This window comes from Balaenoptera borealis (assembly GCF_965194805.1).
Source record: "Balaenoptera borealis genome assembly, chromosome: 15".
NCBI lineage: Eukaryota > Metazoa > Chordata > Mammalia > Artiodactyla > Balaenopteridae > Balaenoptera > Balaenoptera borealis.
In genome coordinates, this window is record NC_138871.1 from 65,804,494 (window position 1) to 65,831,884 (window position 27,391).

General features: G+C 39.5%; 1 protein-coding gene across 6 annotated transcripts in view; it reads right to left on the reverse strand.

Moving 5' to 3' along the window:
• TTC27 (tetratricopeptide repeat domain 27) overlaps nt 1-26,465 on the reverse strand; it is a 183,897-nt gene extending 157,432 nt beyond the window's left edge. For 3 of the 6 annotated variants that reach the window (XM_082356716.1, XM_082356715.1, XM_082356714.1), the window contains exons 1-5: nt 26,167-26,462; nt 24,815-24,992; nt 22,529-22,658; nt 15,244-15,384; nt 10,399-10,501 (exon numbers count right to left, since the gene is read on the reverse strand). In XM_082356716.1, the coding sequence (XP_082212842.1) occupies nt 10,399-10,501; nt 15,244-15,384; nt 22,529-22,658; nt 24,815-24,992; nt 26,167-26,266 (652 nt within the window). In that variant the 5' untranslated portion in view covers nt 26,267-26,462. Of the gene's footprint in view, nt 1-10,398; nt 10,502-15,243; nt 15,385-22,528; nt 22,659-24,814; nt 24,993-26,166 lie in introns of all 6 variants that reach the window. The other 3 variants (XR_014234762.1, XM_082356717.1, XM_082356718.1) reach the window with 2 other exon arrangements.
• Nucleotides 26,466-27,391: the final 926 nt, after the last annotated feature.

Here is a 27,391-nt window from a genome sequence, read left to right on the forward strand (position 1 = left end):
TCAAAGAGGAAATCAAAAATACCTAGAAACAAATGACAATGAAAACACAATGACCCAAAACCTATGGGATGCAGCAAAAGCAGTTTTAAGAGGGAAGTTTATAGCAATACAGTCCTACCTCAAGAAACAAGAAACATCTCAAATAAACAATCTAAGCTTACACCTACAGCAATTAGAGAAAGAAGAACAAAAAACCCCAAAGTTAGCAGAAGGAAAGAAATCATAAAGATCAGATTAGAAATAAATGAAAAAGAAATGAAGGAAACAATAGCAAAGATCAATAAAAGTAAAAGTTGCTTCTTTGAGAAGATAAATGAAATTGACAAAGCACTGGCCAGACTCATCAAGAAGAAAAGGGAGAAGACTCAAATCAGAAGAATTAGAAATGAAATAGGAGAAGTATCAACGGACACTGCAGAAATACAAAGGATCGTGAGAGATTACTACAAGCAACTATATGCTAATAAAATGGACAACCTGGAAGAAATGGACAGGGCCTTAGAAAAGCACAACTTTCTGAGGCTGAACAAGGAAGAAATAGAAAATATGAACAGACCAATCACAAGCACTGAAATTGAAACTGTGATTAAAAATCTTCCAATAAACAAAAGCCCAGGACCAGATGGCTTCACAGGAGAATTCTATCAAACATTCAGAGAAGAGCTAACACCTATCCTTCTCAAACTCTTCCAAAATATAGCAGAGGGACGAACACTCCCAAATTCATTCTACGAGGCCACCATCACCCTGATACCAAAACCAGACAAAGATGTCACAGAAAAAGAAGACTACAGGCCAATATCACTGATGAACATAGATGCAAAAATCCTTAACAAAATACTAGCAAACAGAATCCAAAAGCACATTAAAAGGATCATACACCATGATCAAGTGGGGTTTATCCCAGGAATGCAATGATTCTTCAATATATGCAAATCAGTCAATGTGAGACACCATATTAACAAACTGAAAAATAAAACCATATGATCATCTCAATAGATGCAGAAAAAGCTTTTGACAAAATTCAACACACATTTATGATAAAAACCCTCCAGAAAGTAGGCATAGAGGGAACTTAACTCAACATAATAAAGGTCATATATGACAAACCCACAGCCAACATCGTCCTCAACTGTCAAAAACTGAAACCATTTCCACTAAGATCAGGAACATGACAAGGTTACCCAGTCTCACCACTATTATTCAACATTGTTTTGGAAGTTTTAGCCACAGCAATCAGAGAAGAAAAAGAAATAAAAGGAATCCAAATCAGAAAAGAAGAAGTAAAGCTGCCACTGTTTGCAGATGGCATGACACTATACATAGAGAATCCTAAAGATGCTACCAGAAAACTACTAGAGCTAATCAATGAATTTGGTAAGTAGAGAGATACAAAATTAATGCACAGAAATCTCTTGCATTCCTATACACTAATGATGAAAAATGAAAGAGAAGTTAAGGAAACACTCTCATTTACCATTGCAACAAGAAGAATAAAATACCTAGGAATAAACCTACCTAAGGAGACAAAAGACCTGTATGCAAAAAACTTTAAGACAATGATGAAAGAAATTAAATATGATACAATCAGATGGAGAGAGGTACCATGTTCTTGGATTGGAAGAATCAACATTGTGAAAAACGAATATACTACCCAAAGCAATCTACAGATTCAATGCAATCCCTACCAAACTACCACTGGCATTTTTCACAGAACTAGAACAAAAAATTGCACAATTTGTATGGAAACACAAAAGACCCTGAATAGCCAAAGCAATCTTCTGAAAGAAAAACAGAGCTGGAGGAATCAGGCTCCCTGACTTCAGACTACACTACAAAGCTACGGTAATCAAGACAGTATGGTACTGGCACAAAAACAGAAATATAGATCAATGGAATAGGATAGAAAACCCAGAGATAAACCCATGCACATATGGTCACCTTATTTTTGATAAAGGAGGTAAGAATACACAATGGAGAAAAGACAGCCTCTTCAATAAGCGGTGCTGGGAAAACTGGACAGCTACATGTAAAAGAATGAAATTAGAACACTCCCTAACACCATACACAAAAATAAACTCAAGATGGATTAAAGACCTAAATGTAAGGCCAGACACTATCAAACTCTTGGAGGAAAACATAGGCAGAACACTCTACGACATAAATCACAGCAAGATCCTTTTTGACCTACCTCCTAGAGAAATGGAAATAAAAACAAAAATAAACAAATGGGACCTAATGAAACTTAAAAGGTTTTGCACAGCAAAGGAAACCATAAAGAAGACGAAAAGACAACCCTCAGAATGGGAGAAAATATTTGCAAATGAAGCAACTCACAAAGGATTAATCTCCAAAATTTACAAGCAGCTCATGCAGCTCAGTATCAAAAAACAAACAACCCAATCAAAAAATGGGCAGAAGACCTAAAAAGACATTTCTCCAAAGAAAATATACAGATTGCCAACAAACACATGAAAGAATGCTCAACATCACTAATCATTAGAGAAATGCAAATCAAAACTACAATGAGGTATCACCTCACACCAGTCAGAATGGCCATCATCAAAAAATCTACAAACAATAAATGCTGGAGAGGGTTTGGAGAAGAGAGAACCCTCTTGCACTGTTGGTGGGAATGTAAATTGATACAGCCACTATGGAGAACAGTATGGAGGTTCCATAAAAAACTAAAAATAGAACTACCATATGACCCAGCAAACCCACTACTGGGCATATACCCCGAGAAAACCGTAATTCAAACAGAGTCATGTACCAAAATGTTCACTGCAGCTCTATTTACAATAGCCAGGACATGGAAGCAACCTAAGTGTCCATCGACAGATGAATGGATAAAGAAGATGTGGCAAATAGATACTATGGAATATTACTCAGCCATAAAAAGAAACGAAATTGAGTTATTTGTAGTGAGGTGGATGGACCTAGAGTCTGTCATACAGAGTGAAGTAAGTCAGAAAGAGAAAAACAAATACCATAGGCTAACACATAAATATGGAATCTAAAAAAAACAAAAAATGGTCATGAAGAACCTAGGGGCAGGATGAGAATAAAGACACAGACCTACTAGAGAATGGACTTGAAGACACAGGGAAGAAGGGGGAAGGGTAAGCTGAGACAAAGTGAGAGAGTGGCATGGACATATATACACTACCAAATGTAAAACCGATAGCTAGTGGGAAGCAGCCGCATAGCACAGGGAAATCAGCTCAGTGCTTTGTGACCGCCTAGAGGGGTGGGATAGGGAGGGTGGGAGGGAGGGAGACGCAAGAGGGAAGAGATATGGGGATATATGTATATGTATAGCTGATTCACTTTGTTATAAAGCAAAAACTAACACACCATTGTTAAGCAATTATACTCCAATAAAGATGTTTTAAGAAAAAGAAAAAACTGATTAGAACCAAATGGGCCCAAGATGGCATACAAGTCAACTTCCACTAGACCTTGAGCCTCAGTATACGCTCACTGTAACACATCAGTAAGCTAAATGACACACCCACAGGCACCATGACAGTTTCAAGATAGACCATAAGGATCAAAAAGTAGGCGGTGGCCCAATTCCTGGAAATCCCCACCCCTTCCCAAAATAGCTAGAATACTCCTCCCACTCATTAGCGTATGAAATTACTCACCCCTATAAAAACTGACAACCCCATATCCTGGTGCCTTTCTCACCTTCTGAAATGGCCCATACTCTGTCTGTGGAGTGTGCTTCTCTCTAAATAAATCCACTTCTTACCTATCACTTTGTCTCTCACTGAATTTTCTGCGATGAGACATCAAGAACCTGAGCTTCATTAAGTCCTGAAACCAAGTGTGTGATCTCAGTTGGAGGTATCACCTGTCCGTTTTGTCCAGGTTCGAGTGCCAGCCACGTGGGTTCGAGTTCCCAATCAGGGTTTTGGCTGGGTTCAAGTCCCGGCTGCGTGGGTTCAAGTCCCAATCTGAGGTGCACGGTTTCACTTGTATTTTATCCCCTATCCTACTGAGTTCATTGATATCCCTAGCAACTACCACAGTGACTGGAACTCAGCAATCATTCCAAAAAAAATTTTTTTAATTAAATATCAAGTTGGGCAGGAAACAGAAAGTCAAAAATAAAACTGGGAATGATTAAAGATTTTCCTAATTTAAAAATGACATGATGAAATTGGTATTTTTTTTAAAAATCCAGTACTGCTGTACAGGCAGAAGAAAGGAAGGCCAAGAAAGAGCCCACAAGTCAGGTGCAACCCTTCAGACACAAAGTGATGGTGATAACAGCCTTAAGGAACTGCAAGGCTGGTCACACAGAAAGAAGGACAGACCTACCCTGAAATTCTGTTGCTCAACAGGAGTGCTGTCCAATAAAAGTTTCTGTAACGATGTAAATACTCACAGTTGCACTGTCCAAAATGGTACCATTTACCACAGGTGGCTTCTGAGCACTTGAAATGGGGCTAGAGAAACAGAGAAACTGAATTCTTTATTTCATTTATTTTAATTAGCCACATGTGGCTAGTGGCTACTGCACTGGACAGCACAGCCCTAGCTAGCAGTTGCAAGTGAAAGACTAGCAGGTTTTTTTATTTACTAAAAGGAAGCACTTTGTAGCAATTACAGATCCCAACAATGGAATGACCTCCTTCTCACCGTCATCTCGGAAAGCCCAATGAAAAAGGAAATAACTTTTTTGGACACAATCTTCCAACAGATCCCAGCATTAGGATGGGTGGGAAGCTGGCCTCCAAAGAATCACATGATTTTACTCCTAGTAAGGACTTAAAGACCATTTTTACGCAGAAGAAAACGCTAGGTTTGGAAGTCAGACGAGCTCCCTGAAGTCACACAGGGTGTCAGTGACAGAACAGAAACTGAAAGTCAGATCTTAAAACTCTAGGTTCTGTTAATTATCTTGATTGTGATAATTTCACAAGTATATACATATGTAAAATATCACCAACTGTACACTTTAAATATGAGTCTTACTGTAGGTTAATTATACTTCAAAAACATTGCAAAAAAAACACACACAAATCCACTACTACACCTTCCTATATCAAGTCTTCAGTTCTATCTCATAGAGTTGTTGCAAGGAATAAGCTAGTTAACACATTTAAAGACTTAGAACAGTATTTGGTGTGGAGTAAGAACTACTGAAATGTAAACTGCATTATTATTATTAGATGTTAGAATTCTGCCCTACTGACCAGTTTGGAGAAAAGTAATGGAAAGAAGAGTAAGCAGATTTGGAGTCAGAAACTCCAGATCATAGTTCTGGTTCTTGGACAATCTCTCTGAGTCTCAATTCTTTGTAAAATGAGTTAGCTGGGCAAGATAATCTCTAAAGGGCCTTTCCAAACTAAAGATTTCAGACATGGACTAGGGTAAGAGTTGTAGGAATGGAAGGATGGATACGGAACCCTTAGGGATGAACTGATAAGATTTAAGAACTGGCTAGATACGAAGAATGATGGAAAACAATGAGTCAACCGTGAACGCAAAGTTTTAAGCTTTGGATAACTCAAGTTTAAATAGAAAGAGGAGCATGTTGACCCAACAGACATGTATTTATTATTTTAATAAATCAGTAGGTTCTCCATGGAAATGAATATTCATGACCTTCTGGATCAAAATGTCAACCAGCATATATTTAATATATTTAGCATATATTTAAAATGTATGCTAAAACCAAAATCTCTTCTCATGAGATTATTGAAAGCTATGTTAAAATGAAATCCCTATGGATTCATATGGACAATTATAATTAGATAATTATACTTAGTATATTTAATGACATCCATCCCAAAGTATCAAATTTATTTTTAAAAATCGATGCACTACCAAACGTAAAATAGATAGCTAGTGGGAAGCAGCCGCATAGCACAGGGAGATCAGCTCGGTGCTTTGTGATCACCTAGAGGGGTGGGATAGGGAGGGTGGGAGGGAAGGAGATGCAAGAGGGAAGAGATATGGGAACATATGTATATGTATAACTGATTCACATTGTTATAAAGCAGAAACTAACACACCATTGTAAAGCAATTATACTCCAATAAAGATGTTAAAAAAAAAAAAGTAAAAAAATAAATAAATAATCGATGCATTCATCAGTCACCAAGAAACTAATCTCTTGACGAACTCTTTCGATGTGAAAACAATCTAAGCCTAGAGTCACAGAGCTTCCTGTAAATGTTAGTGGAATCTCAGAGAAAGCATTTTAGCCTGTTTTCTCTTAGACATAAGCTCATCTTCATATACCTAAACCTCAACATTACATCTCATGCACTACATGGAACACGTTTTCAGTATTAGATCCCACAATAAATGATTGTGTGCCCTTGAGCAGCCTTCAGAGAATCATGGTTTCATCAGTATGACATCCAAAAGAGGACCTCAGAGTGCACTGAGGATCAGGCTTTTCAAGATTCTAACTCACTCCTTTCAGAGATGTGATCAGTCCAGCAAAGTTATGCTGACATTCTGATGGGTTGCATTCCACTACATTGTACTGATGCAACATTCCTGGACAAAAATATAAAGATTGCAGTTGCTTATGTTTCATAGACAGAAGAAGAAAAAAATCTTGCCAACTTTTTGATGATCCTTCAAGGGCAACATTTCAAATATAATATTCTTCTCTGGACTCTGAACAATATTTCAGTTATAACTGACTGTTGGGTCAACATTTGGGTTAAATCCCAGAACATTTTTTTAAATAAAATTGTTTATGAAATGTTGCAGTTTAAGACTATGTGCACACTTAGACATAGCCAAAATGGACCAATTTATGAGTAGATAAAATAAAAAATGTCGTTGATTAGCCTAGAACAGCAACATAAAAAATTCTTAGTTGCAAGGCAAAGCAAATGATATGCTAAAATATACTGCAGAAAAGAACTGAGACCACTTGGGGAATGAGTCACTTAGAGTTATATTTTCCAGATATCTTAGTTAACACTTTCTGTTTAGGAACTAAATTTTACCTCTTAGAATTCTCTCTAAGAAGAGAATGGTTCCTATCATTCATATGGTTCCTACCTTTTAAAATGGTACATAAAAAAAGTATTTTTTTTTCTTTTCTTAATTAAGGGTCATCATTAAGAACATTAATCACTGAGATGTGGTAAAGATGTAGACATAAACGCAGATTTATATATATTATATGGGATAAAGGGAAGAGATGTAGCTTTCCCTCTGGCAACTGCATCAAACTTGATTTCCTTTACAAAAAGAGAAATAAAAACTCCCAGTGACACCTTGTTTTTTTGTTCATTTACCGATTTTCCATAAAAGTATAATGAAGCATACAAAACTGTATAAAATGCTACACAGTGTAATGTAATAACCTTTTACAAAATGAAATAGTGGGCTGAATCCTGATGCCATCTTCTTCCAAACGCTTTCACTATCCTCAGGAAAAAATCAACTTTTTTTCCCATTAATATCCGTAAAGTTCAACTCATCTCTGACTTTCAAAACTTTACCAGTTTTGTGAGCCCCCACTCCTCTGTCTCCCTTGCACTAAGTTTGTTTATGGAACGTATCTCACTTCATTTTAAAAATATGAAATGGCATGAATGCGGGAAGACGTAGTCTATACAGTTTTCATTTTACTAAAAATAGAAAGAGGACAATGACGTCTGCTAAACTGGGCATCAGGTCTTAATTTTCTCCAAGTCCAACTTCATATTTCATTCGCAAGAGAACTCCACACTTAGGCAACACTATAATGAGAAGATTCAAAATCCCATAGGGTATCTGGATAGGATCAATTTTCTCATAACTTCTATAACATTTCACTTTTTGAAAAACTTTTGTACAGAAGTAAACTCAGATGAAAACTGCTATCAAGATGGAGGACAAATAGAGGGAGTTCTGCAACTTCTCCCCTGAAAAGTGAATGTAGAAAAGGCTCAATAAATATTAGCTATCACTATTCAACAAATATGCATTAAATATTTATTATTTTCTAGGCATTAAGCAGAAACAAGAAAAAAATCAGCCCTCAAGTTGCTCACAACTTAGAGAGTTGCTTACAGTCTTAACAAAAATATAGATGGGGGCTTCCCTGGTGGCGCAGTGGTTGAGAATCTGCCTGCCAATGCAGGGGACACAGGTTCGAGCCCTGGTCTGGGAAGATCCCACATGCCGCGGACCAACTGGGCCCGTGAGCCACAATTACTGAGCCTGCGCGTCTGGAGCCTGTGCTCCGCAACAAGAGAGGCCACGATAATGAGAGGCCCGCGCACTGCGATGAAGAATGGCCCCCACTTGCCGCAACTAGAGAAAGCCCTCACACAGAAACGAAGACCCAACACAGCCATAAAAATAAATAAATAAATAAATAAATAAACCCAAAGTTTAAACAAATAAAAATTTTAAAAATATATATATATAGATGGTTCAGCAGCCTAAATTTGCTCATAAAAACCTTTTGTAATCCAAAAGCATTAAAACAAAGACTTTTACAGGAAAAAGAAATACTGTTTTTCAGTTCTGTTACTTCATTGCATCATTGTACATGCAGTGAAATGTCATTGTATAGAAAAGTAAACTGCTTACATTTAATAAAACAATCTGCTAACATGTCAGGTTTAAATCTCATGGCAGAATATTGTTTTATATATACAAAGTTTAAGCTCAGAATAATTTTTTTTTTTACATGTACAAGTCTGATCTAACATACCCTTGCTTGTTCCACAGTCTTACATAACTTAAAATCCTGAACAAATATAAACTAAGTCCAGGTACATAAATAACAATTATACTGTCTGAATAATAATTTACCTGACATTCTCATTTTGAATCACATATAGATGTTCATTTTATCTAAGATTAGCATATGTGTATGTATTTCTGTCTTAGAACAAAATAAAAATTGAGAAACTAGTTTCTAGCATAGTAGTATTTGTTACTGCACAAACTAATGTCCTCTCTAGTGCATTGTGACCTAGCCTGTTACTATACAGCTGCACCTTTAAAGGAACCAGACTCCAGAAAGGTACAGCAGCGCCTTGCAATTACACATGCCCACACACACAAGAGCTGTCTTACGCCTTCACGAATGTGCCGCCTCAATCAAGTGCAGATCACTGCTTCTCCACGCAGAGTGATACTAACCACCACCCCCAACACACATACGCACCCACATACATAATGACTTCATACTCTTGTGATGTGAGAGGAATAAGGGCTCTGGAATCAGGCACACTTAACGTCAAATCCCTTCTCTGAAACTCAGAAGTTCATTTCTGAACTCAAGTTTACTTGTGTTCTGTATTCCTTCACTACAAGAGAATTTGTTTTTGTTTGGCAACTTTTGTCAGGAATAATTGTTCCAAAATCCCAGGGAAATCAAGGGTCAAGGTACCCAAGATTTTCCCCCTTTTTCAAAATGTTTTCCTAAAAGACATATGAGGCATTTGCAACAAAGGCATTTACAGGGGTGTGTGGTTTATGATCATTTACTTAATTTTATATTTATATTCTAGGCACATTTCTATATGTACATTATATACTACAATAAAAAATAATAAAATGCAAAAATGCCTCTCTACCCATTGTCATCCTCAGTAGAATGTATTTTCTACAAAATGTTTAAAAAAAAAAAAACCTGAATCCTTTCTTCATGTACTCAGTAGGATATAGGATAAATAATTTCCTGTTCTGCATGCAATTTGGCACAGTTTACTCCAGTTCAAATTAGTTAAAGATTTTTTGTTAATAAAGGGAGTTTACACTTGTTTCTAATGAGGCTTCTTACATTAAAGAACCGAGAAAATATTTAAATACCTTTAGGCAGTTTGTGATAAAATCATGGTGACCTACATAGAATAAATCACTCTTTTTAAGTAGGTAATATAAACAATAGTGATTGCCTTTTTAAAAATTCAAAGACAAAAAAGAAATCCTATAATCTGACATCCTAATAACTTGTGATATTCCACATCCAGAAAGAACGGAACACAAAAAGTTACCATCGGGCTTCCCTGGTGGCGCAGTGGTTGAGAATCTGCCTGCCAATGCAGGGGACACGGCTTCGAGCCCTGGTCTGGGAAGATCCCACATGCCGCGGAGCAACTAGGCCCGTGAGCCACAATTACTGAGCCTGCGCGTCTGGAGCCTGTGCTCCGCAACAAGAGAGGCCGCGATGGAGAGAGGCCCGCGCACCGCGATGAAGAGTGGCCCCCACTTGCCGCAACTAGAGAAAGCCCTCGCACAGAAACGAGGACCCAACACAGCCAGCAATCAACCAATCAATCAATCAATCAATCAATGAGTTTAAATTAAAAAAAAAAAGTTACCATCTGCTGTCAAACAACAGACGAAAAAGGAATGTCTCAGCCAAGAAAACAGAATGGAGCTACATGGTCATAGCAAACAACGTCTGCGACATACCTCGATCAATGCAGTCTTCAGCAAGAGCAAGGAGCTGAGGTGAGCGTTCCTCAAGCAACTGCTGGTGAACATTCACACATCTCAAAGTCCACCATGGCAAGCTCTAGAAAAAGGAAACACCACCGTGTTTACGTTGAATTAAAAGGACGCTTAGGAAAAACATTTTACATTAATTCAAATCAATTTTTAGAATTTTTTTACATTTGTGAGATTAAATTTCCCCTTCAATAAGCTGCTATGTCTTCAGTAATAATACCAAATCCACTGCCATGTCTTCCACGAGAATAACATCTCTCCTCCATTCTCTCAAACCCTGTATTTGTAGCCAGTTGGGCTTCCTGATGTCATTTCGAACTTACCATTTCCTCCTTTAAAATGCCTACTGTAATCATGCTGCTCTGCTGTGACACTCTACCAGCACCATAATCCAATACCAACAATCCTAGGAGGCCTCCCCCAAGAACCTCCTATGGGGTGATTTTTTTCCTCATCTCAACTTCCAGCACATTGTTTGCACCTCTCTTTGCAGACACACTCCACCATATTCGTGTATGTCATCCTGGCTTTCAGTGCTGTCCGCCATCTAGCCAACAAGATGAGGAATCATGTCTTACTCATCTCTGTATCCTCCTTGAAGCAACGTATGCTATGTAAACTACAAGGTAAGATATCCCCTGGGTTCAGATATTCCCCAAACTGGGAAGATCTCTTCCACACCCTCTTCCATGAAGCCTTCTCCCACTAGTAGGGCACACACTGGTCTCTCACTTCTCTAAACTTCCACACTGTGCCTAGAAGTTAGCACCACACTGCAGAGCTCTTGTTTTTCAAGTGTGTAAATACCTGGTCCATATATTTTGGAGGGTAGAAACTGCATTTTATACATTGTCTTGACTAATGCACAGGCTGAGAACACAGTAGCTTTTTCTCAGTTCTCTGATGCTTACTCTTACTTTTCAACACATCCTTATTAAACAACAACAAGCCAATACAGACGCATACACAGTGAAGATGAAAGTCTCTCTTCTGCTGCCTCAGCGCCATTCTCCTCCCCCAGAAAAACCCATGACACAGGTTTATATTCTTCTAGATCTTCTGCCATGCATGTGTGTGTGTGCGCGCGCACATGCAAGTAGTAAGTATTAAATATTTTTGATAGGCTCATTAAATTACCAAGTATGATCATGCATTGAATGATCTAAATTAATTACAACTATGTTACTCTAAATTATATTGCACAAAGGAGTGAAAAATTAATTTTCCTTTTTTTTTTAAAGCAATATCTACTAATAGGAGATCATGCTTAATTACCAAAAGCATTTTCTTTTTTACTTGAACTTAATTTCTTCATTTGATTAAGGGGTAAAACTGCTTGCTCCCCTTCTAAACTACACACAAGTGTTGCAACAATCATAAAATCACAAATGAATTTTGACCCCCTGACAAAATCTTTTCTAATTATTAATGCTGTTCCCTCAGTCCATCTAAGGAAAGGAAAGGTAGAATTATCTAATAGAAGTTTCACATCATTTTTAATTTAATTCCCTGAGGTGCTGTCTCATTTTCATTCTTTTCCTATCACCAGGCTGATGAAGTCAGTCTATATTTCAATTATCTGTCCCTTATCTGCTATCAGCAATAAGTGAGTCAGGTCTGGCAGCAGTCTTTCCTTTTCTAGACATGAGAATTTAGATAGATCCAGTCAAAGAGACTGCCTTTTCAAGAAAACATACGACATAAGATGCTCAACTCTTAAAAATCAGATCTATAAACTAACTCTTAACCCAAAATCTTCAGATGGGAGAAGGGGGAGTGTGAAACAAAGAAAGAAAGCATAGCCTATTTTTCTACTAGAAAATAAAAGTGCCTTTTTCTATCTGTCAGGAATCACTTAATAGACAATTTGAGGCATTAATAAAAAAGAAAACTAGAAGCCTTGCTTTAGATAGTTCCTAGATCCTGTCTCCTGATTATAGCACTTATTACAGAATATTCTGATTGACAAGTCACACTAGTCAATAACCTCCTAGAAGGCAGGGAGCATGAGTGTACTCAAAAGAAACCCAATAAATGTTTGCCGACTTAGTCCATTTTATAAATAAGAAAACTGATATTCAGAGAAATTCACTGGCCTAAGGCCACACAGTTGTTAAGTGGCTGAGCCAGACAAACTCTGGTCTGATTCCAAAGCCAAAATCCTTTTTACTCAACATTCACATATTACTAACACTAGTCTATACACTTCACAGACTAGGGGGTGGGGGAAAATCATCTTCTTTTATAGTTCCACAAAAATAAAATCATAATAAACAGCCTGATATGTTCCTTAAGATCCAGCCATTTCAAAATTAATTTAAAAGGTGAAGATTAACTCGGATAAGCATGTCATGCTTCTTTATCATTTTATCTTCATTTCTCAAAGAAATCATTTTTAACATCATCGTTTACAGAATGATATATCAAAGACCCAAAGGGAAGAAAACTGTAACATTTCAACTGAAAGGCAAGGTTTCAGCACAGAATGATCTTTGCATGGAGATGTACAAGAAAATAGGGTTTTAAAACAGAAGTCAAAAGCTGTTTAGCATCTGCCAAGAAACTCAGGTAACTTATCTCTCCAATTCTACGACATCTGCAACCAGCAGTTCACATATTTCCTTGTTCTCCTAAGCTGTTGATACTACATGTATCTTTTTACAAACGATGCTTAACATACTTGCTGATGAAAGTTTTCCACCAAGAAAACTGTATCACTAACTCATTGACCATTAGTCTCACTAGAAAGAAAATAATGCCATTTAGCAACCTCATGCTTTGATGATACTTCCTTTAGGGCCAAGTACTAGTCAGTCTATAAGATCATTTAACTCAGATCAACTTGGGAAAACATTTTTTTATTCAAGCTAACATCACTAAACAAAAAATCAAAGATAAGGTCTTATATCTGCTAGGATATGTTGAAACCCATCTATTAAAAACCCTTCTGGTACAACTGATTCCAAATCATCTGTCCTCATGAGAGCTGCTGAAAGAGGCATGATTCCCTTCTTACCTCCTCTTTGTCACAACTTAAATGCTTAGGAAAGTAAGCCCTTATACAGTACAGACCAAGTCCACATTTTGCCCACAGAAATACTGCGTTTCTTTTTCTTAAACTTTTTCAGCCAACACTTGGAAATTGGGAGATCTCACATAAAATTTAGATTTACTATTTCTGGAAATACAAGGTCTGTAGGCCCAAGTTGCAACAATCAAGACAGGAGTCAGGAAGCTACAGCCTATGGACCCAAACCAGCCCACCACCTGTTTTCCTATAGCCTAAAACCAAGACTGGTTCTTACATTTTTAAATCATTGCAAAAAAAAAAAAGAAAGAAAGAAGAGAAAAATAATATTTTGTGACATGTGAAAAGCATATGAAATATAAATTTCAGTGTCCATAAATAAAGCTCTATTGGTACACAGTCACACCCATTCACATACATATCATCTACAGCTGCTTTCACACTGCAAGGCAGATTGAATAGTTAGGTGCACAGAGTTGAGTAGTTGTGACGAAGCCTGCACACTGCACAGCTGACAACCTCCACTACACCTCAAGGACTTTCTTCGAATCTCTCATGTGGTTTTTGTCACCTCCTACTGCGTGTTAGCTATCTCTATCAGTACTTTTCTCACTAATTTATATGTGACCTAAAGAAACCATATAACAGACATTCAACAAATGCTCTACTAAATCCAACCCAAATATGAAACAAGGTAGAATTTGAGCCAAGAAACAGCTTCCCTGGTGGCACAATGGTTAAGAATCCACCTGCCAATGCAGGGGACACGGGTTCGAGCCCTGGTCTGGGAAGATCCCACATGCCGTGGAGCAACTAAGTCCATGCACCACAACTACTGAGCCTGTGCTCTAGAGCTGCGAGCCACAACTACTGAGCCCACGTGCCACAACTACTGGAGGCCACACGCCTAGAGCGCGTGCTCTGCAACAAGAGAAGCCACCACAAGAAGAAGCCTGCTCGCCGCAACTAGAGCAAGCCCGTGTGCAGCAACAAAGACCCAATGGAGCCAAAAATAAATAAATAAAATAAATAAATTTATTTTTAAAAAAATTTCTAGGAGCTTTAATAAAAAACAGTAAAAAGGGCTTCCCTGGTGGCGCAGTGGTTGGGAATCTGCCTGCCAATGCGGGGGACACGGGTTCGAGCCCTGGTCTGGGAGGATCCCGCATGCCGCGGAGCAACTAGGCCCGTGAGCCACAACTACTGAGCCTGCGCGTCTGGAGCCTGTGCTCCGCAACAGGAGAGGCCGCGATAGTGAGAGGCCCGCGCACCACGATGAAGAGTGGTCCCCGCTTGCCGCAACTAGAGAAAGCCTAGCACAGAAACGAAGACCCAACATAGTAATCAATCAATCAATAAATCTTTAAAAAAAAAAAAAAAACAGTAAAAAGTGAAATTAATTTTAAAAAAAAAGATCTACTGAAAGTGCTATACTTATGGCTACTCATCATCCTTACATGAAATTCACAAAAAACTATGAAGGGTGTTTTTAAACCTACTTTTAAGATTCAGAGAATGAACATTTATACACATGCAAATATACACACAACACATATATACAACCCCATTAAAGAGGCTCAACATCTCATTTTATACCAGACGCATCTCATGAGAGGAGACAGGTTTTGCTTATTTTCATCAGATTTTAAAATTAAACACCTAAAGAAGACTTAGAAAACAAATATACCAAGACATTTTCAGCATCACACCTAAAGTTTTATGCTAATCAGCACAAAAGTCACACCTGGGTCTGAATCTCCTGGCTCCTTTTCTTCCCTTACCTGAATAGCTGTCAGCCTATGTCTTACATTCACTAGGGAAATTCGTGCTAATAATAGAAGAATAGGATTCAAGGTCAGGCTGTAGATTGATTCACCATCTAGAATGAGCAAACTCAGAACGAGTGCATCCAGTCCTTTGACCTGAAAAAAAAAAATTTTTTAATGATATAATTTAGAACATATTAATCTTTATATGTCTTACAAGAATACATATTTTCCAGGTAATCAGCTGTGAAACACAGGCACTGATCTATTACACAGCAGTTGGCACTGGACAGAGTCCTAACATTACAAATGCCCTCAGAGATCTACAGCTCCAGCCTGCCCTGACAGCCAGCCAGCCACCTGCTTGTGCTTTAGAGAACAGGGCAATCAAGAAAATGCTACTATTTTTTTTTTTTTAATTTGCTTTTCCCAAGTTGCACACTTTTTTTTAAAAATAAATTTATTTATTTATTTATTTATTTATCTTTGGCTGCACTGGGTCTTCATTGTTGCGCATGGGCTTTCTCTAGTTGTGGCAAGCAGGGGCTACTCTTCGTTGCAGTGCACGGGCTTCTCACTGCGGTGGCTTCTCTTGTTGCGGAGCACGGGCTCTAGGCGTGCGGGCTTCAGTAGTTGTGGCACACGGGCTCTAGAGTGCAGGCTCAGTAGTTGTGGCACTTGGGCTTAGTTGCTCCGTGGCATGTGGGATCTTCCGGGACCAGGGCTAAAGCCCATGTCCCCTGCATTGGCAGGCAGATTCTTAACCACTGCACCACCAGGGAAGCCCAAGAAAATGCTACTATTGAAGAAGCATCATGACTTTACAGATTTACTTACAACAAAATAGCTTCTCAATAAAAATCATCCCTATGTGAAAGTATTCATATTAAACACCTACATTTCATATATGCTTCACCAGCTGGCTAATGTCATTACAAACCATTGCTGCTCCATAATTACTATAAAGCCAAAAAACAACAAGGTCTTACATATCAAATGCTGAGTAGGCATACAATCATGGACCAATGTGAACAGAGGCTGCCCAAAAGGGATGCCTCTAAAAAATCTACTTCCTACTGAACAGAGATTTTCTACAACAGACCAAGCACCTGTGTTTTTAAAATGTGCACTGAATCATTTTGACAGTTACCACAAAATCGATAGTAGGAATGCTCAACGTTAGGAACATGGGCTCTAAGTCACAGACACAGGATCGGGTCCTTTTTCTGATTATTAATTTGTGGGCATAGGTAAATTTTTTTTTAACTGAAGCCTCTGTTTCATCAGTTATAAAATAAAATAATAGAACCTAAACCTCACAGGGTTCCTGTAAGGATTAAACAATCCAAGTGATGCCAGTGTCTGGCTCAATGCTTTGTTGAAACATTCAATAAAGGTAAGAAAGTAATAGCTGTGGGTTCATCCTCTGCCTAACCTTCATCATTACTGAAAAGTGTACTAGAGGAATAAAGACAATGTGAATGACCACCACCAAACCACAAATAAAGCTTACTGTTACCTACGCTGAGGGTAGAAGGAATTTTTTTTTTAAGTTCAATGATCAAGGAACTATTTTGAAGTACTACAACTGCCTCAACTTTAGAAGAAAACAGATACAAAAAAGTTAAGTGCAGTCCAAAATCACACAGAAGTTATTAGCATCTGAACAGAGATTATAGCCCAAGTTTTCCAACTCCTAAACCAGTGTTCTTCCTACCACCTCATGCTGCCTTCCCCTCAGACCTCTCTACCTCTTCCTGCCTCTCAGCAAGCTCCAGGGCTATGCTAAGCATGAGGAAGTCCTCAAGGACAGGGCCAGGATCACTTCTAGACTTCTGACTAGGACAACTGCATGATGGTAGTGTGGGTCACTGAGACACAGACACCAGAAGAAGACCTGGTTTGGAGAAGAACCTCACCATGAGTTCAGTCTTGGACACAATGAGTCTGCGGTACCTTGTGAGACCTCCAAGTGGAGGTACCAAATACACAAGTGAATCTACTGCTTAAGAACTAGAGAGAAGGGCTTCCCTGGTGGCACAGTGGTTAAGAATCCGCCTGCCAGTGCAGAGGAGACAGGTTCGAGCCCTGGTCCAGGAAGATCCCACATGCCGCAGAGCAACTAAGCCCATGCGCCACAACTACCGAGCCTGCGCTCTAGACCCCGCGAGCCACAACTACTGAGCCCGCATGCTGCAACTACTGAAGCCCGCGCACTGCAACTACTGAAGCCCACACGCCTAGAGCCCGTGCTCCGCAACAGGAGAAGCCACCGTAATGAGAAGCCTACACACCACAACAAAGAGCAGCCCCTGCTCACCGCAACTAGAGAAAGCCCGCGCGCAGCAACAAAGACCCAACGCAGCCAAATATAAAATAATTAATTAATTTAAAAAAAAAAAAGAACTAGAGAGAAGACCCTGCCTAATGTGACCAAGTTGGACCTGCAGCCTCATCAAATCATCTTGCCATTTAGATGGATTTAACAATCTTTATTTCCTAACATCCAAACCAAGCTGGTGAAGTACAAGACATGCCTTTAAGGAAAAGAATCCTTATTCTAATCACATTGAGATGAGAAAGATGTCTACCTGTTGTAGCACAAATTTCGATCATTATCTTCTAAACGAAATCTTTAAAGATAACAAACAAGTAATTTAACAGGGCAACAAATAAAAAATTACACAAAGAGATACTCCATGATATACTACTTGGATCTCATTACCTCTGATACTCAAAGGTTTAGTTGGTTACCAAACCTCCTACTCTAAGTCCTCTGGAAATGTCATTAATAGGGTAAATAATAAATAAATAAAGGAGTGAATGCATGAATAAACAAATAAATAAACTTCTTTTCCTAGAGTTACCTTGCATCACCATCATTAAAAAATTAAATGCTTTTCTATCTTCCTGTGACATAACACTGATATTCCAACCGAATTCTAAATGTGCTTCCAGAAGTTTGGGGAAATGACCGAGTTTTAAAGAGGACTGTGGGACTTCCCTGGTGGTACAGTGGTTAAGAATCCGCCTGCCAATGCAGGGGACATGGGTTCAAGCCCTGGTCCGGGAAGATCCCACATGTCGCGGAGCAACTAAGCCCGTGCGCCACAACTACTGAGCCTGCATTCTAGAGCCCATGAGCCACAACTACTAAGCCCGCGTGCCACAACTACTGAAGCCCACGCGCCTAGAGCCCGTGCTCTGCAACAAGAGAAGCCACCGCAACGAGAAGCCCGCGCACCACAACGAAGAGTAGCCCCTGCTCACTGCAACTAGAGAAAGCCCATGTGCAGCAGTGAAGACCCAACGCAGCCAAAAATAAATTTTAAAAAAATTAATTAATTAAAAGACAAAAAACAAAACAAAACTATTATGTACATACAATGGAATATCATTCAGTCTTAAAAGTAAGAAAATTCTGACACATGGTACAACATGGATAAACCTTGAGGATGAACGATACATGCTACTATATGTAAAGCAGATAATCAATAAGGATGAGTGTATAGCACAGGGAACTCTACTCAGCACTCTGTAATAACCTACGAGAGAAAAGAATCCAAAAAATAAATAAATAAAGAGGATTGTTTATATTAAAACAGACAAAATGAAGGTTACAACTCCCTTAGGAACAACTCCTCAGTCAAGAGAGCATATGACATATAAAAATACTTATTTATCAGAATAGTGAAAAGAAGTCAACATCTGAGATAAACTTAATATAAAACTAGATTACTAGATCAACTTTTAAGGGTGAGAGGTGACCTACTCAGAAATGAACCTTCACTGCTATTCTCCTGAGGCTGGTTAGCACCAGAGGTCAAAAAACAGTGCTAAAAATGCCAAGGCCGTAATTTAGAGGCAGGGAAAACTAATTTGGCTTTGATGACTATACTCAATGACCATAAAGTATATTCACAAATATTTGTCCTTCACAAGAACTATGAAACATAAATCAGCACAGGAAAATGACAACTAGAAAATACTGATGTGCCACTCCCCAGTTTAAAAACATCAACTCCCTTTATCTCCCAAATTCTCAGATTGCTGGTAAAGAGTATAAATTGAATAATCCTCTCAAAAACAACATGACATGACCAAGAAGAGCAGAACATGCATATACCCTAGGGCACAGCAGCCCCACTCACAGATATATGTCCTCAGCAGAGCTTCCCAACTCAGTGCTGGGAAGCATTTCCAAGTTTGCCCAACTACACCCTGAGGGCCAGTAAAAACAGCCTCCTCCATTTAGCACACTGCACCAAACACTATCCTTTTTTTTTAAGCATGCTGTGCTTGGAAATTCTTGCAAATGATTCCCAGAAGACGTGTTCCTAATAGCACTGTACATAATATATTGCAAAAAATGGAAACATCCCATGTGGCCATTGAGAGTAGAACAGATATATAAACTGTGGTACATTCATACAACTGGAATACTATGGAACAGTAAAAATGAATAATAGTATAATTTCAGAAATACACCACTGAGCAAAGCAAGTCACAGAACACACACAATTTGTTTCATTTGTATAAAGTTCAAAAACCGGCAAAACTAAACAATATGTTCTCGGGGGATATATACATACATAGGTGCTAAAACCATGAAGAAAAGCAATGGAGGACTTTCCTGGTGGCGCAGTGGTTAATAATCCACCTGCCAATGCAGGGGACACGGGTTCGAGCCCTGGTCCGGGAAGATCCCACATGCTGCGGAGCAGCTAAGCCCGTGCGCCACAACTGCTGAGCCTGCGCTCTAGAGCCCGCGAGCCACAACTACTGAAGCCCGCGCACCTAGAGCCCGTGCTCTGCAACAAGAGAAGCCACCGCAATGAGAAGCCCGTGCACCGCAACGAAGAGTAGCTCCTGCTCACCGCAACTAGAGAAAGCACGCATGGAGCAGTGAAGACCCAACGCAGCCAAATAAATGAATAAAATTAAAAAAAAAAAAAAGAAAAGCAATGGAATGTTAACACAAAATTCATGAGAGTGGTTCATGAGACAAAGGGGGCCAGGGATACCACCAGGAAGCACACACAGGGGACCTTGTAACCCTGTATTTCCCAACCTTTTCCAAGTCAGAGCAAATGCAGAAGATGCTATTATTTGTAGTGCACATCAGGTAACTAGAGAAGGCTACTACACCAGACGAGACCAGTTCAAAGGCTCTCCCCAGCGCCGGCCCCACACAGCTACTGCAATGGCAAAGGGGCTCAACACCTGGGGAACGGCAGTCGGGAAGCTCTGTTCTACAAGGCTGGTGATGTTCTCTCTCTCAAGCCGGGTGGTGGGAACAAAGGAGTTTTATTATTTAAACTGTACACATTCTGTATGCTTTTTGGAATGTGTGAGGCACTTTTTTTTTAAGATTTTTTTTTTTTTTGATGTGGACCATTTTTAAAGTCTTTATTGAATTTGTTACAATATTGCTTCTGTTTTATGATTTTGGTATTTTGGCCACGAGGCATGTGGGATCTTAGCTCCCAGAGCAGGGATCGAACCCACACCCCCTGCATCAGAAGGCAAAGTCTTAACCATTGGACTGCCAGGGAAGTCCCATATGAGGCACTTCTAATAAAAAAATTAAAATCAAGGTCTTATTTAAACTTTCCTATGATTTGGTCTGAGCCCCATCAAGGCTCCAACAGGCTCAAAGCATCCGTTTCCCACAAACACCACACTCTTCTCCCCTCAATTTCTGCTCATGTGACTGCACCTAGAACGTATTTCTTTCTCTTCTCTACCTGTCCATTTCCTCATCATCTTTCAGGTTCTAACTCAAGGTCCACTCTTGATGAAAAGGTCTTCTCAGACAAAATTCACTTTCCACACATCTCTTCATTAATTTCAGTATTTCTTAATAGGTTGAATCTCTCATGTAACCCATTTCTGTACTGTTTGAATTGTTACCTAACTTTACAGGTGCTTCTACTTTAGTATAGCATAAAGAGTACCGAATTCGGACCCAGAAAGTGTGTGTTCCAATCCCCCAGCTATAAGGCCTCTGACAAGTTTCCTTCACCACTGTGAGCATCAAGTCTTCTCATCTAGAGAATACATCAAACTGATACAGCATACATGAATGAAGCACCACTCCAACCACACGTTAGCGCTCGGTACGTATTTACGACTTTGTCTGGTGGGTTTCTAACCTGCACTATAGGGCAATAGAGGCCAGAAACTGTTTCATAGACAGTAAGAGAGGGAATGAGACACTCCTTATAAGTAATTTCCTAGATAGTTGAAGCATATCTCTTTAAGTGCCAAAATCTTGGGGATTTTATTTTAACCATTTTGGATGAAAACTTTTGTAAAGTATAGATTAAATTCCCTTCTTAGACATAAGATATGGAAGAGCTTTTAACCTTTCAATAATGATTTAGGGCCAGCATTATGAATCTCAATTACTCTATTGCAATATAACATAATGACTCAGTAAACTGATGTGTACAGAGGCTTCAGATTATGACTGCTTTTGTATTTCTCTTTCCAACCACCATCAAATTATCAACACTAATCTCTAACAACTCCATTCCCCTTTCATTTGTTACTTCTAATTCTGAGAAACCAGGTAACAGTAAATAGGTCCCTTTTGCTGTGCAAGTTTTGGATGCTAAGCAGCCTTCCAGGCTGAGTGATCGATAGTAATGCTCTAGTTCTGAGGTGGCTGGATAAATCAGTTACCACACTTCTTTTCAGAGCATATCATATCCTCCAAGCCCTGCGTATATGTGCTCAAACAGTACTGAGGAGTTCAAACTGCAAGCTCTACTGATGACCTACTGATGCAGGTCAATAATATTATCTCCATATACGGGTAATAAGAATCACTGTCACCATGGAGCACCTCTGTGCCAGACACTCTAAGTAAATACAAGTAAGTGTATCTGTGACATAAAGGAAATCACCCCTGGGAACTGTTCGTAAGCACAGCAGCAAAAGTTTCCTGCAACAAAATTAAACAGATCTCCACATTCTCTGCTTTGCAAGAAAAGATCTTTACGTAACTGTGGTAACATATGCAGCTGGGTGACTGGTGCAGCTGCCTGCACTTTAATAAAAAGCGCAGCTAATAGAGCTCCATAAAATGGGGAGCATCTGAAGAGGAGTTTGAGTCTGATAATGGAACTTCTGGAATTGAAAATCTGATCAATGAACAAGCATTCTTAGTAGGTTCTGTAAAAGCAATAAAGTCATGTTTCTCTCCTACCTATTATTAACTCCAGCTTATAAAGAGCCGTTCCTAAAGAATAAACAACACAATAATACCTATATATGACATTTCCAAGAAGCGTACCTCACTAAACTGCTGGAACAAAACAGACGGCAAAAAATCCTGAGGGTGTAAATCAACAAGAGGCCCCGTCCAGTTACTCTGAACAAAAAGTTGCAAACTGCTCACACCAAGTAGGAATATCAGCTGTTGTCTGCATATGAGAATAAAGAAATAAACATGAGCCACTATCACTGTATAACCACAAACACACTATTTCATTTCATTTTTATTAAGAAAAATGTAAGATATCAACATTTATTGAGATCATCTGAGAGTATTACAAAAAAAATTTCTGAAACAATTTAGGTCTGCAATGTCCAATATTATCACCATGAGCCACACATGGCTGTTTTAAATTTAAATTAATTACAATTAAATAAAATTTAAAATTCAGTCCCTTAGTTGCACTGTCCACATTTCAAGTGCTCAATGGCCAAACGTGGCTACTGGCTACTGTACTGTATGGCGCACAGAACGTCTCCATCATCACCGCAAGTCCTCCTGAACAGCACTGGTTTAGGACCCTATCAGGCACTTAGAATTTCGTCTTGTGTTCTATTTAACAGCTCTGACACTGACTGGATGGAAAACTGATTTTATACAAAAGAAAACTGACAACAAAAAGTTGTTTTCAAATATTTTACTGATCCTGTACTACCAACTATTAGAACAACAACAACAAAAAAAAACCCTAGAAATTTCACTTGAACCGATTTCTTTTCAATCCTACTTTGGCTGAAGACAGGAGTGGGTAGGTAAACCTATACTGCAAAGGAGAGATTAAAAAAAAAAAAAAAAACTTTTAAGCTTTGTGGGTCACACGTGTTACTTTTTTTCCCAGCCGTTTAAAAATGTAAACATCATTCTTAGGCACTTTGGACTTGCCCCACCAGCAGTAATTTGCCAACCCCTAGATTAAGACACAAATAGGTGGGGATTCAACTCTAACGAATAGCAGCCAGAGAATCCTGTAGCTTCACACTGAAGGAAAAATAAAAGCAGCCATCCTCTTCTTCCCATATCCCCTAGGCCTTACCTCAAAAGGAAGATTCTTTAAGGAAAAAAAAAAAAAAAAATCAAGCCTACAAGCCTGTGGCAGCCAGAATGCTCCGGATGCAGCACAACTGAGAGCAGAGCAAAGAATGAGCAGAAAACAGGTGACGAAAGAGCCTGTTTGTAATTAGAAGTTAGGAAACTTGAGGAAACAGGTGTGCAGCAAGATCTCAAAGCCTTAATATAACTGTCATAACTAAAAATCAAAATCCTTAAGGGGAACTGAGAATAGAGTTTAATTTTCAAATACCTCATAATGAGGTAACTGAAATGTCTCTTCTCAGCTCTGTGTGACAAGCCGAATTCTGGTCTACCAGTGTATGATGTATTTGTGTGTATGTGTGTTTTCATGTGCACCACACAAAGCTAATGGCTATGATACCGCACACATATCTGACAGCAAAATAATAATCAAGAACGACATCAGAGGAATGTAAACTACTAGTACACCAGAAAAATAAAAATGAATGACACTAATTTTTTAAATAAAATGCCTATAGTAGCATTCTTTTGTGAACTCCTTATAGATACAGATTATGTTTTATTCATCTTCACAACCTCAACACCTAGCCAGTAGTTGATTTGTTGAAGAACTAAATGAAGCCATTCCCTAGAAATAATGGTAAAACAAAACTGTGTTTTAAAGACAACTAAAACTTGATGTGGTTGCCAGAGATGGTAGAGAAAAGGAAGGTATATTAACAAACTAACAACAGTAAAATATAAGCCATTGAAAAACTTAGGTTACACTGCTGTGTAACTATCCATTATATTTAATCCTATAAAATTACATAAACGTCAATGGAAGAAGACAAACCAAGGGTTCCATAATAAAAACATTAAAGATAACCTAAAACATAATAAAAGTAGTTACAATTATCACTCAGCAATCTACAAACAGCAAGACGGAGAGTGTACACTTTCAAGTTAAAAGAAAAGAAGGTCTGAAGTCTTGTCTATGGCTAAAACCTATGAGACTTAAGCATTTAGAAACTCAGTGGGTTAGCAGCTACCACCCAGTCATAAGTCAGTGTTATATATGAAACCTGTATATCCTACACCACTTTACCTTTTCATTCTCGATGGTCCTCTGGACAGAAACTCTTACATAGATTATTTGGTACATCATGAGTCCTGAGTAAACATAAAGCCAGGTTTTTCAACAACTGCAAAAATCAGTGCCTTACACTGTCAAGGCAATATTAAATGTATTCAGAATCTGTTTCCCTACGAAAATTTCAAAAAAAATTCTACCTTCTGGTTTTGTCCAAATCTGTTGAGTAATCCAGGAATGTTACTATCTGCTTCTCTAGGTAGCTGTCAATCCTTTCTTCAGTCATCGTTGCTGAATTTAAAATACTTTGAATCAATGAATTTAAGAATATGGCCTCATAGTTCCCTTCTAGCAGCAATTGTAGGAAAGATCCAATCTCTGTAATAGAAAAAAATTAGTCCAATAATCCAAAGAACAGCTACTTTCATACTGTAAAAGGTAACACTATTACCATTTCAGCATGCCAAAAAAAAAAAAATGTATATACTTAGAATGCTTCCTATACATTAACCACAAAGCACTGAGCAAATGCCCATCACCTCTCCTAGAATTAGAAGTTCATTCATACCATAAGCAGCATGGCAGAAGTTAGACCCAGAAATAATATTCCTCATTAGCAAGTAACATCAAAAGGAATTCTGCTGGGAATTCTAAAGAATTCCTACTGACAACAGAAAAGTTTCCTTACAAAGTTTCCTTTCACAATCTGGCTCCTCCTACCCCCACTGTCCTTCCTGATGAAAAGCTGGTTCACTCATTGTTCCCCTAATATCCATATGCACATTCCTACCTCCACACTTTTACACCTGTGACTCCTCCTGGGGAACTTTTCCACTTGTCAGTCTTACTCTTTAAACAAAAATCAGGTCAAGTTTGACTTCTTCCATAAGACTTCCAGACCCAAACTTCAGAAACTACCTCTCTCCTGAAGCACCTATCGCGTATACACACAAACACGGGCCCGCGCACACATACATACACACACAAATATATAGGACGGGATATATACTGTCCTAACATTGTTATTTCTCTTTTGGGTCCAGCCTAAACCCCACAACCAGATGTGCCTATATCCCACTAGTAAATGTGCCTTTTAACTCTTTCTCTCTCCGGTAAATGTGCTTTGCTTACAAGATTACATCTTTGCTGCCTCATTTCAGCTGTTGTGCTTACCAGCTGTGTGACCTTAAATAAATTACTTAACCAATCTGTACTTAAATGCCTCCATCTGCAAAACGGGAATAAAAGTAGTGTCTACCTTACAGGTCTATTCTAAGCATTAAATGACTGAAGAAATGTTAAAGGATTAGAAAAACAATTGACATTATTATTGAACCTGGACGGTGAGAAGTTTGGGGTAAAGACATGCACGGAGCCTGAGGACCGCGCCCACTATGTCAAGGATGCAGCAACCCAAAGCATTAAGAATCAGATAGATTTGGGTAGGAAAAAAATAAAACCAGAAGGGATGAGAACCCAGCCGCCGCCACCCCTTCTCCCCGCAGTCCCCACGCTGGCCTCAGTCCCTCCTTGGCAGGTGCACCCCTCTCACCCGAACCGGCGACTCCCTCCTGCTTCCACTGCTGCAGCTCAGCCTCAGTGGGGAAGCCCCTCAGAAGGGCCAGCTCCGGGGTCCACATCACCCCAGACATCGCTGCAGCCAAAACAGAATCCTACGAAGGTCACACAGGTGTCAACAAAAGAAAGTGAAAGGAAGAGGGTCCAAAGACGTCGAAGACTAGTGGCGACAGCTCCTGTAAGCACATCCACAGCCCTAGAACCCCATGTGCAGACACCAGCACACGGAGGCGGCCATAACGTTAGCGCGGAGAACCCTGGGAAGCACTCACAAACTCTCGGGGACCCGCTTCCGCCTAGGAGGCCAACCCGAGCCCTTGGTACTGAGCATGCCCAGTAGGAATGGCCCACCCCGAGCAGGGGAATGGGCGGTGTTTGGAGGGCGTGGCCGACCTCAGCCATGCCAGCAGGGGTGCTGCCGAAGGAGTGGAGGGCGTGGAGTCATCTTGTACCGCCCACCGAGGAGGCAGGTTGAAATGCCGTTCAAAGTTGCGATTTTGCCCAGCTGCGGTTTACTTGGAAGGTCTAAGGCTTTGATTCCTAAACCTGTTTGGGTCAGAACCCTCCAGACTACCTGATGAAAGCCATAGTCCTTCCCGCAAAAGCACGTGGACCCTTACCACCAACACTGGGGTACCATTTCAGGGAGTTAGAGACCCTCTGAAGTGGAGTCTGTGAACCCCAGGTTAACAACCCCGTCAGCAGGGCTTCCCTGGCGCCGCAGTGGTTAAGAATCCTCCTGCCAATGCAAGGGACACGGGTTCGAGCCCTGGTCTGGGAAGATCCTACATGCCGCGGAGCAACGAAGCCCGCGCGCCACAAGTACTGAGCCCACGTGCCAGACTACTGAAGCCTGCGCGCCTGGAGCCAGTACTCTGCAACAAGAGAAGCAACCGCAGTGAGAAGCCGGCGCACCGCATCGAAGAGTAGCCCCCGCTCCCCACAACTAGAGAAATCCTGCGTGCAGCAACGAAGACCCAACGCAGCCAAAAATAAATAAATTAAAATTAAAATTAAAAAATACTGTAAAAAAAAAAAAAAAGAACCCCGTCAGCAGAGGTCTTTATTCTTGAATGTATTCAAGTGAAGAAAAGTATCTGATTTTGATGCTGCCACTACATAAATCATAACTAGGTGGGCCATCTGGCTCAGCCACTGGTGCAGAGAAACTTTTGGAGGCTAGACTGTGAGAAACCTCC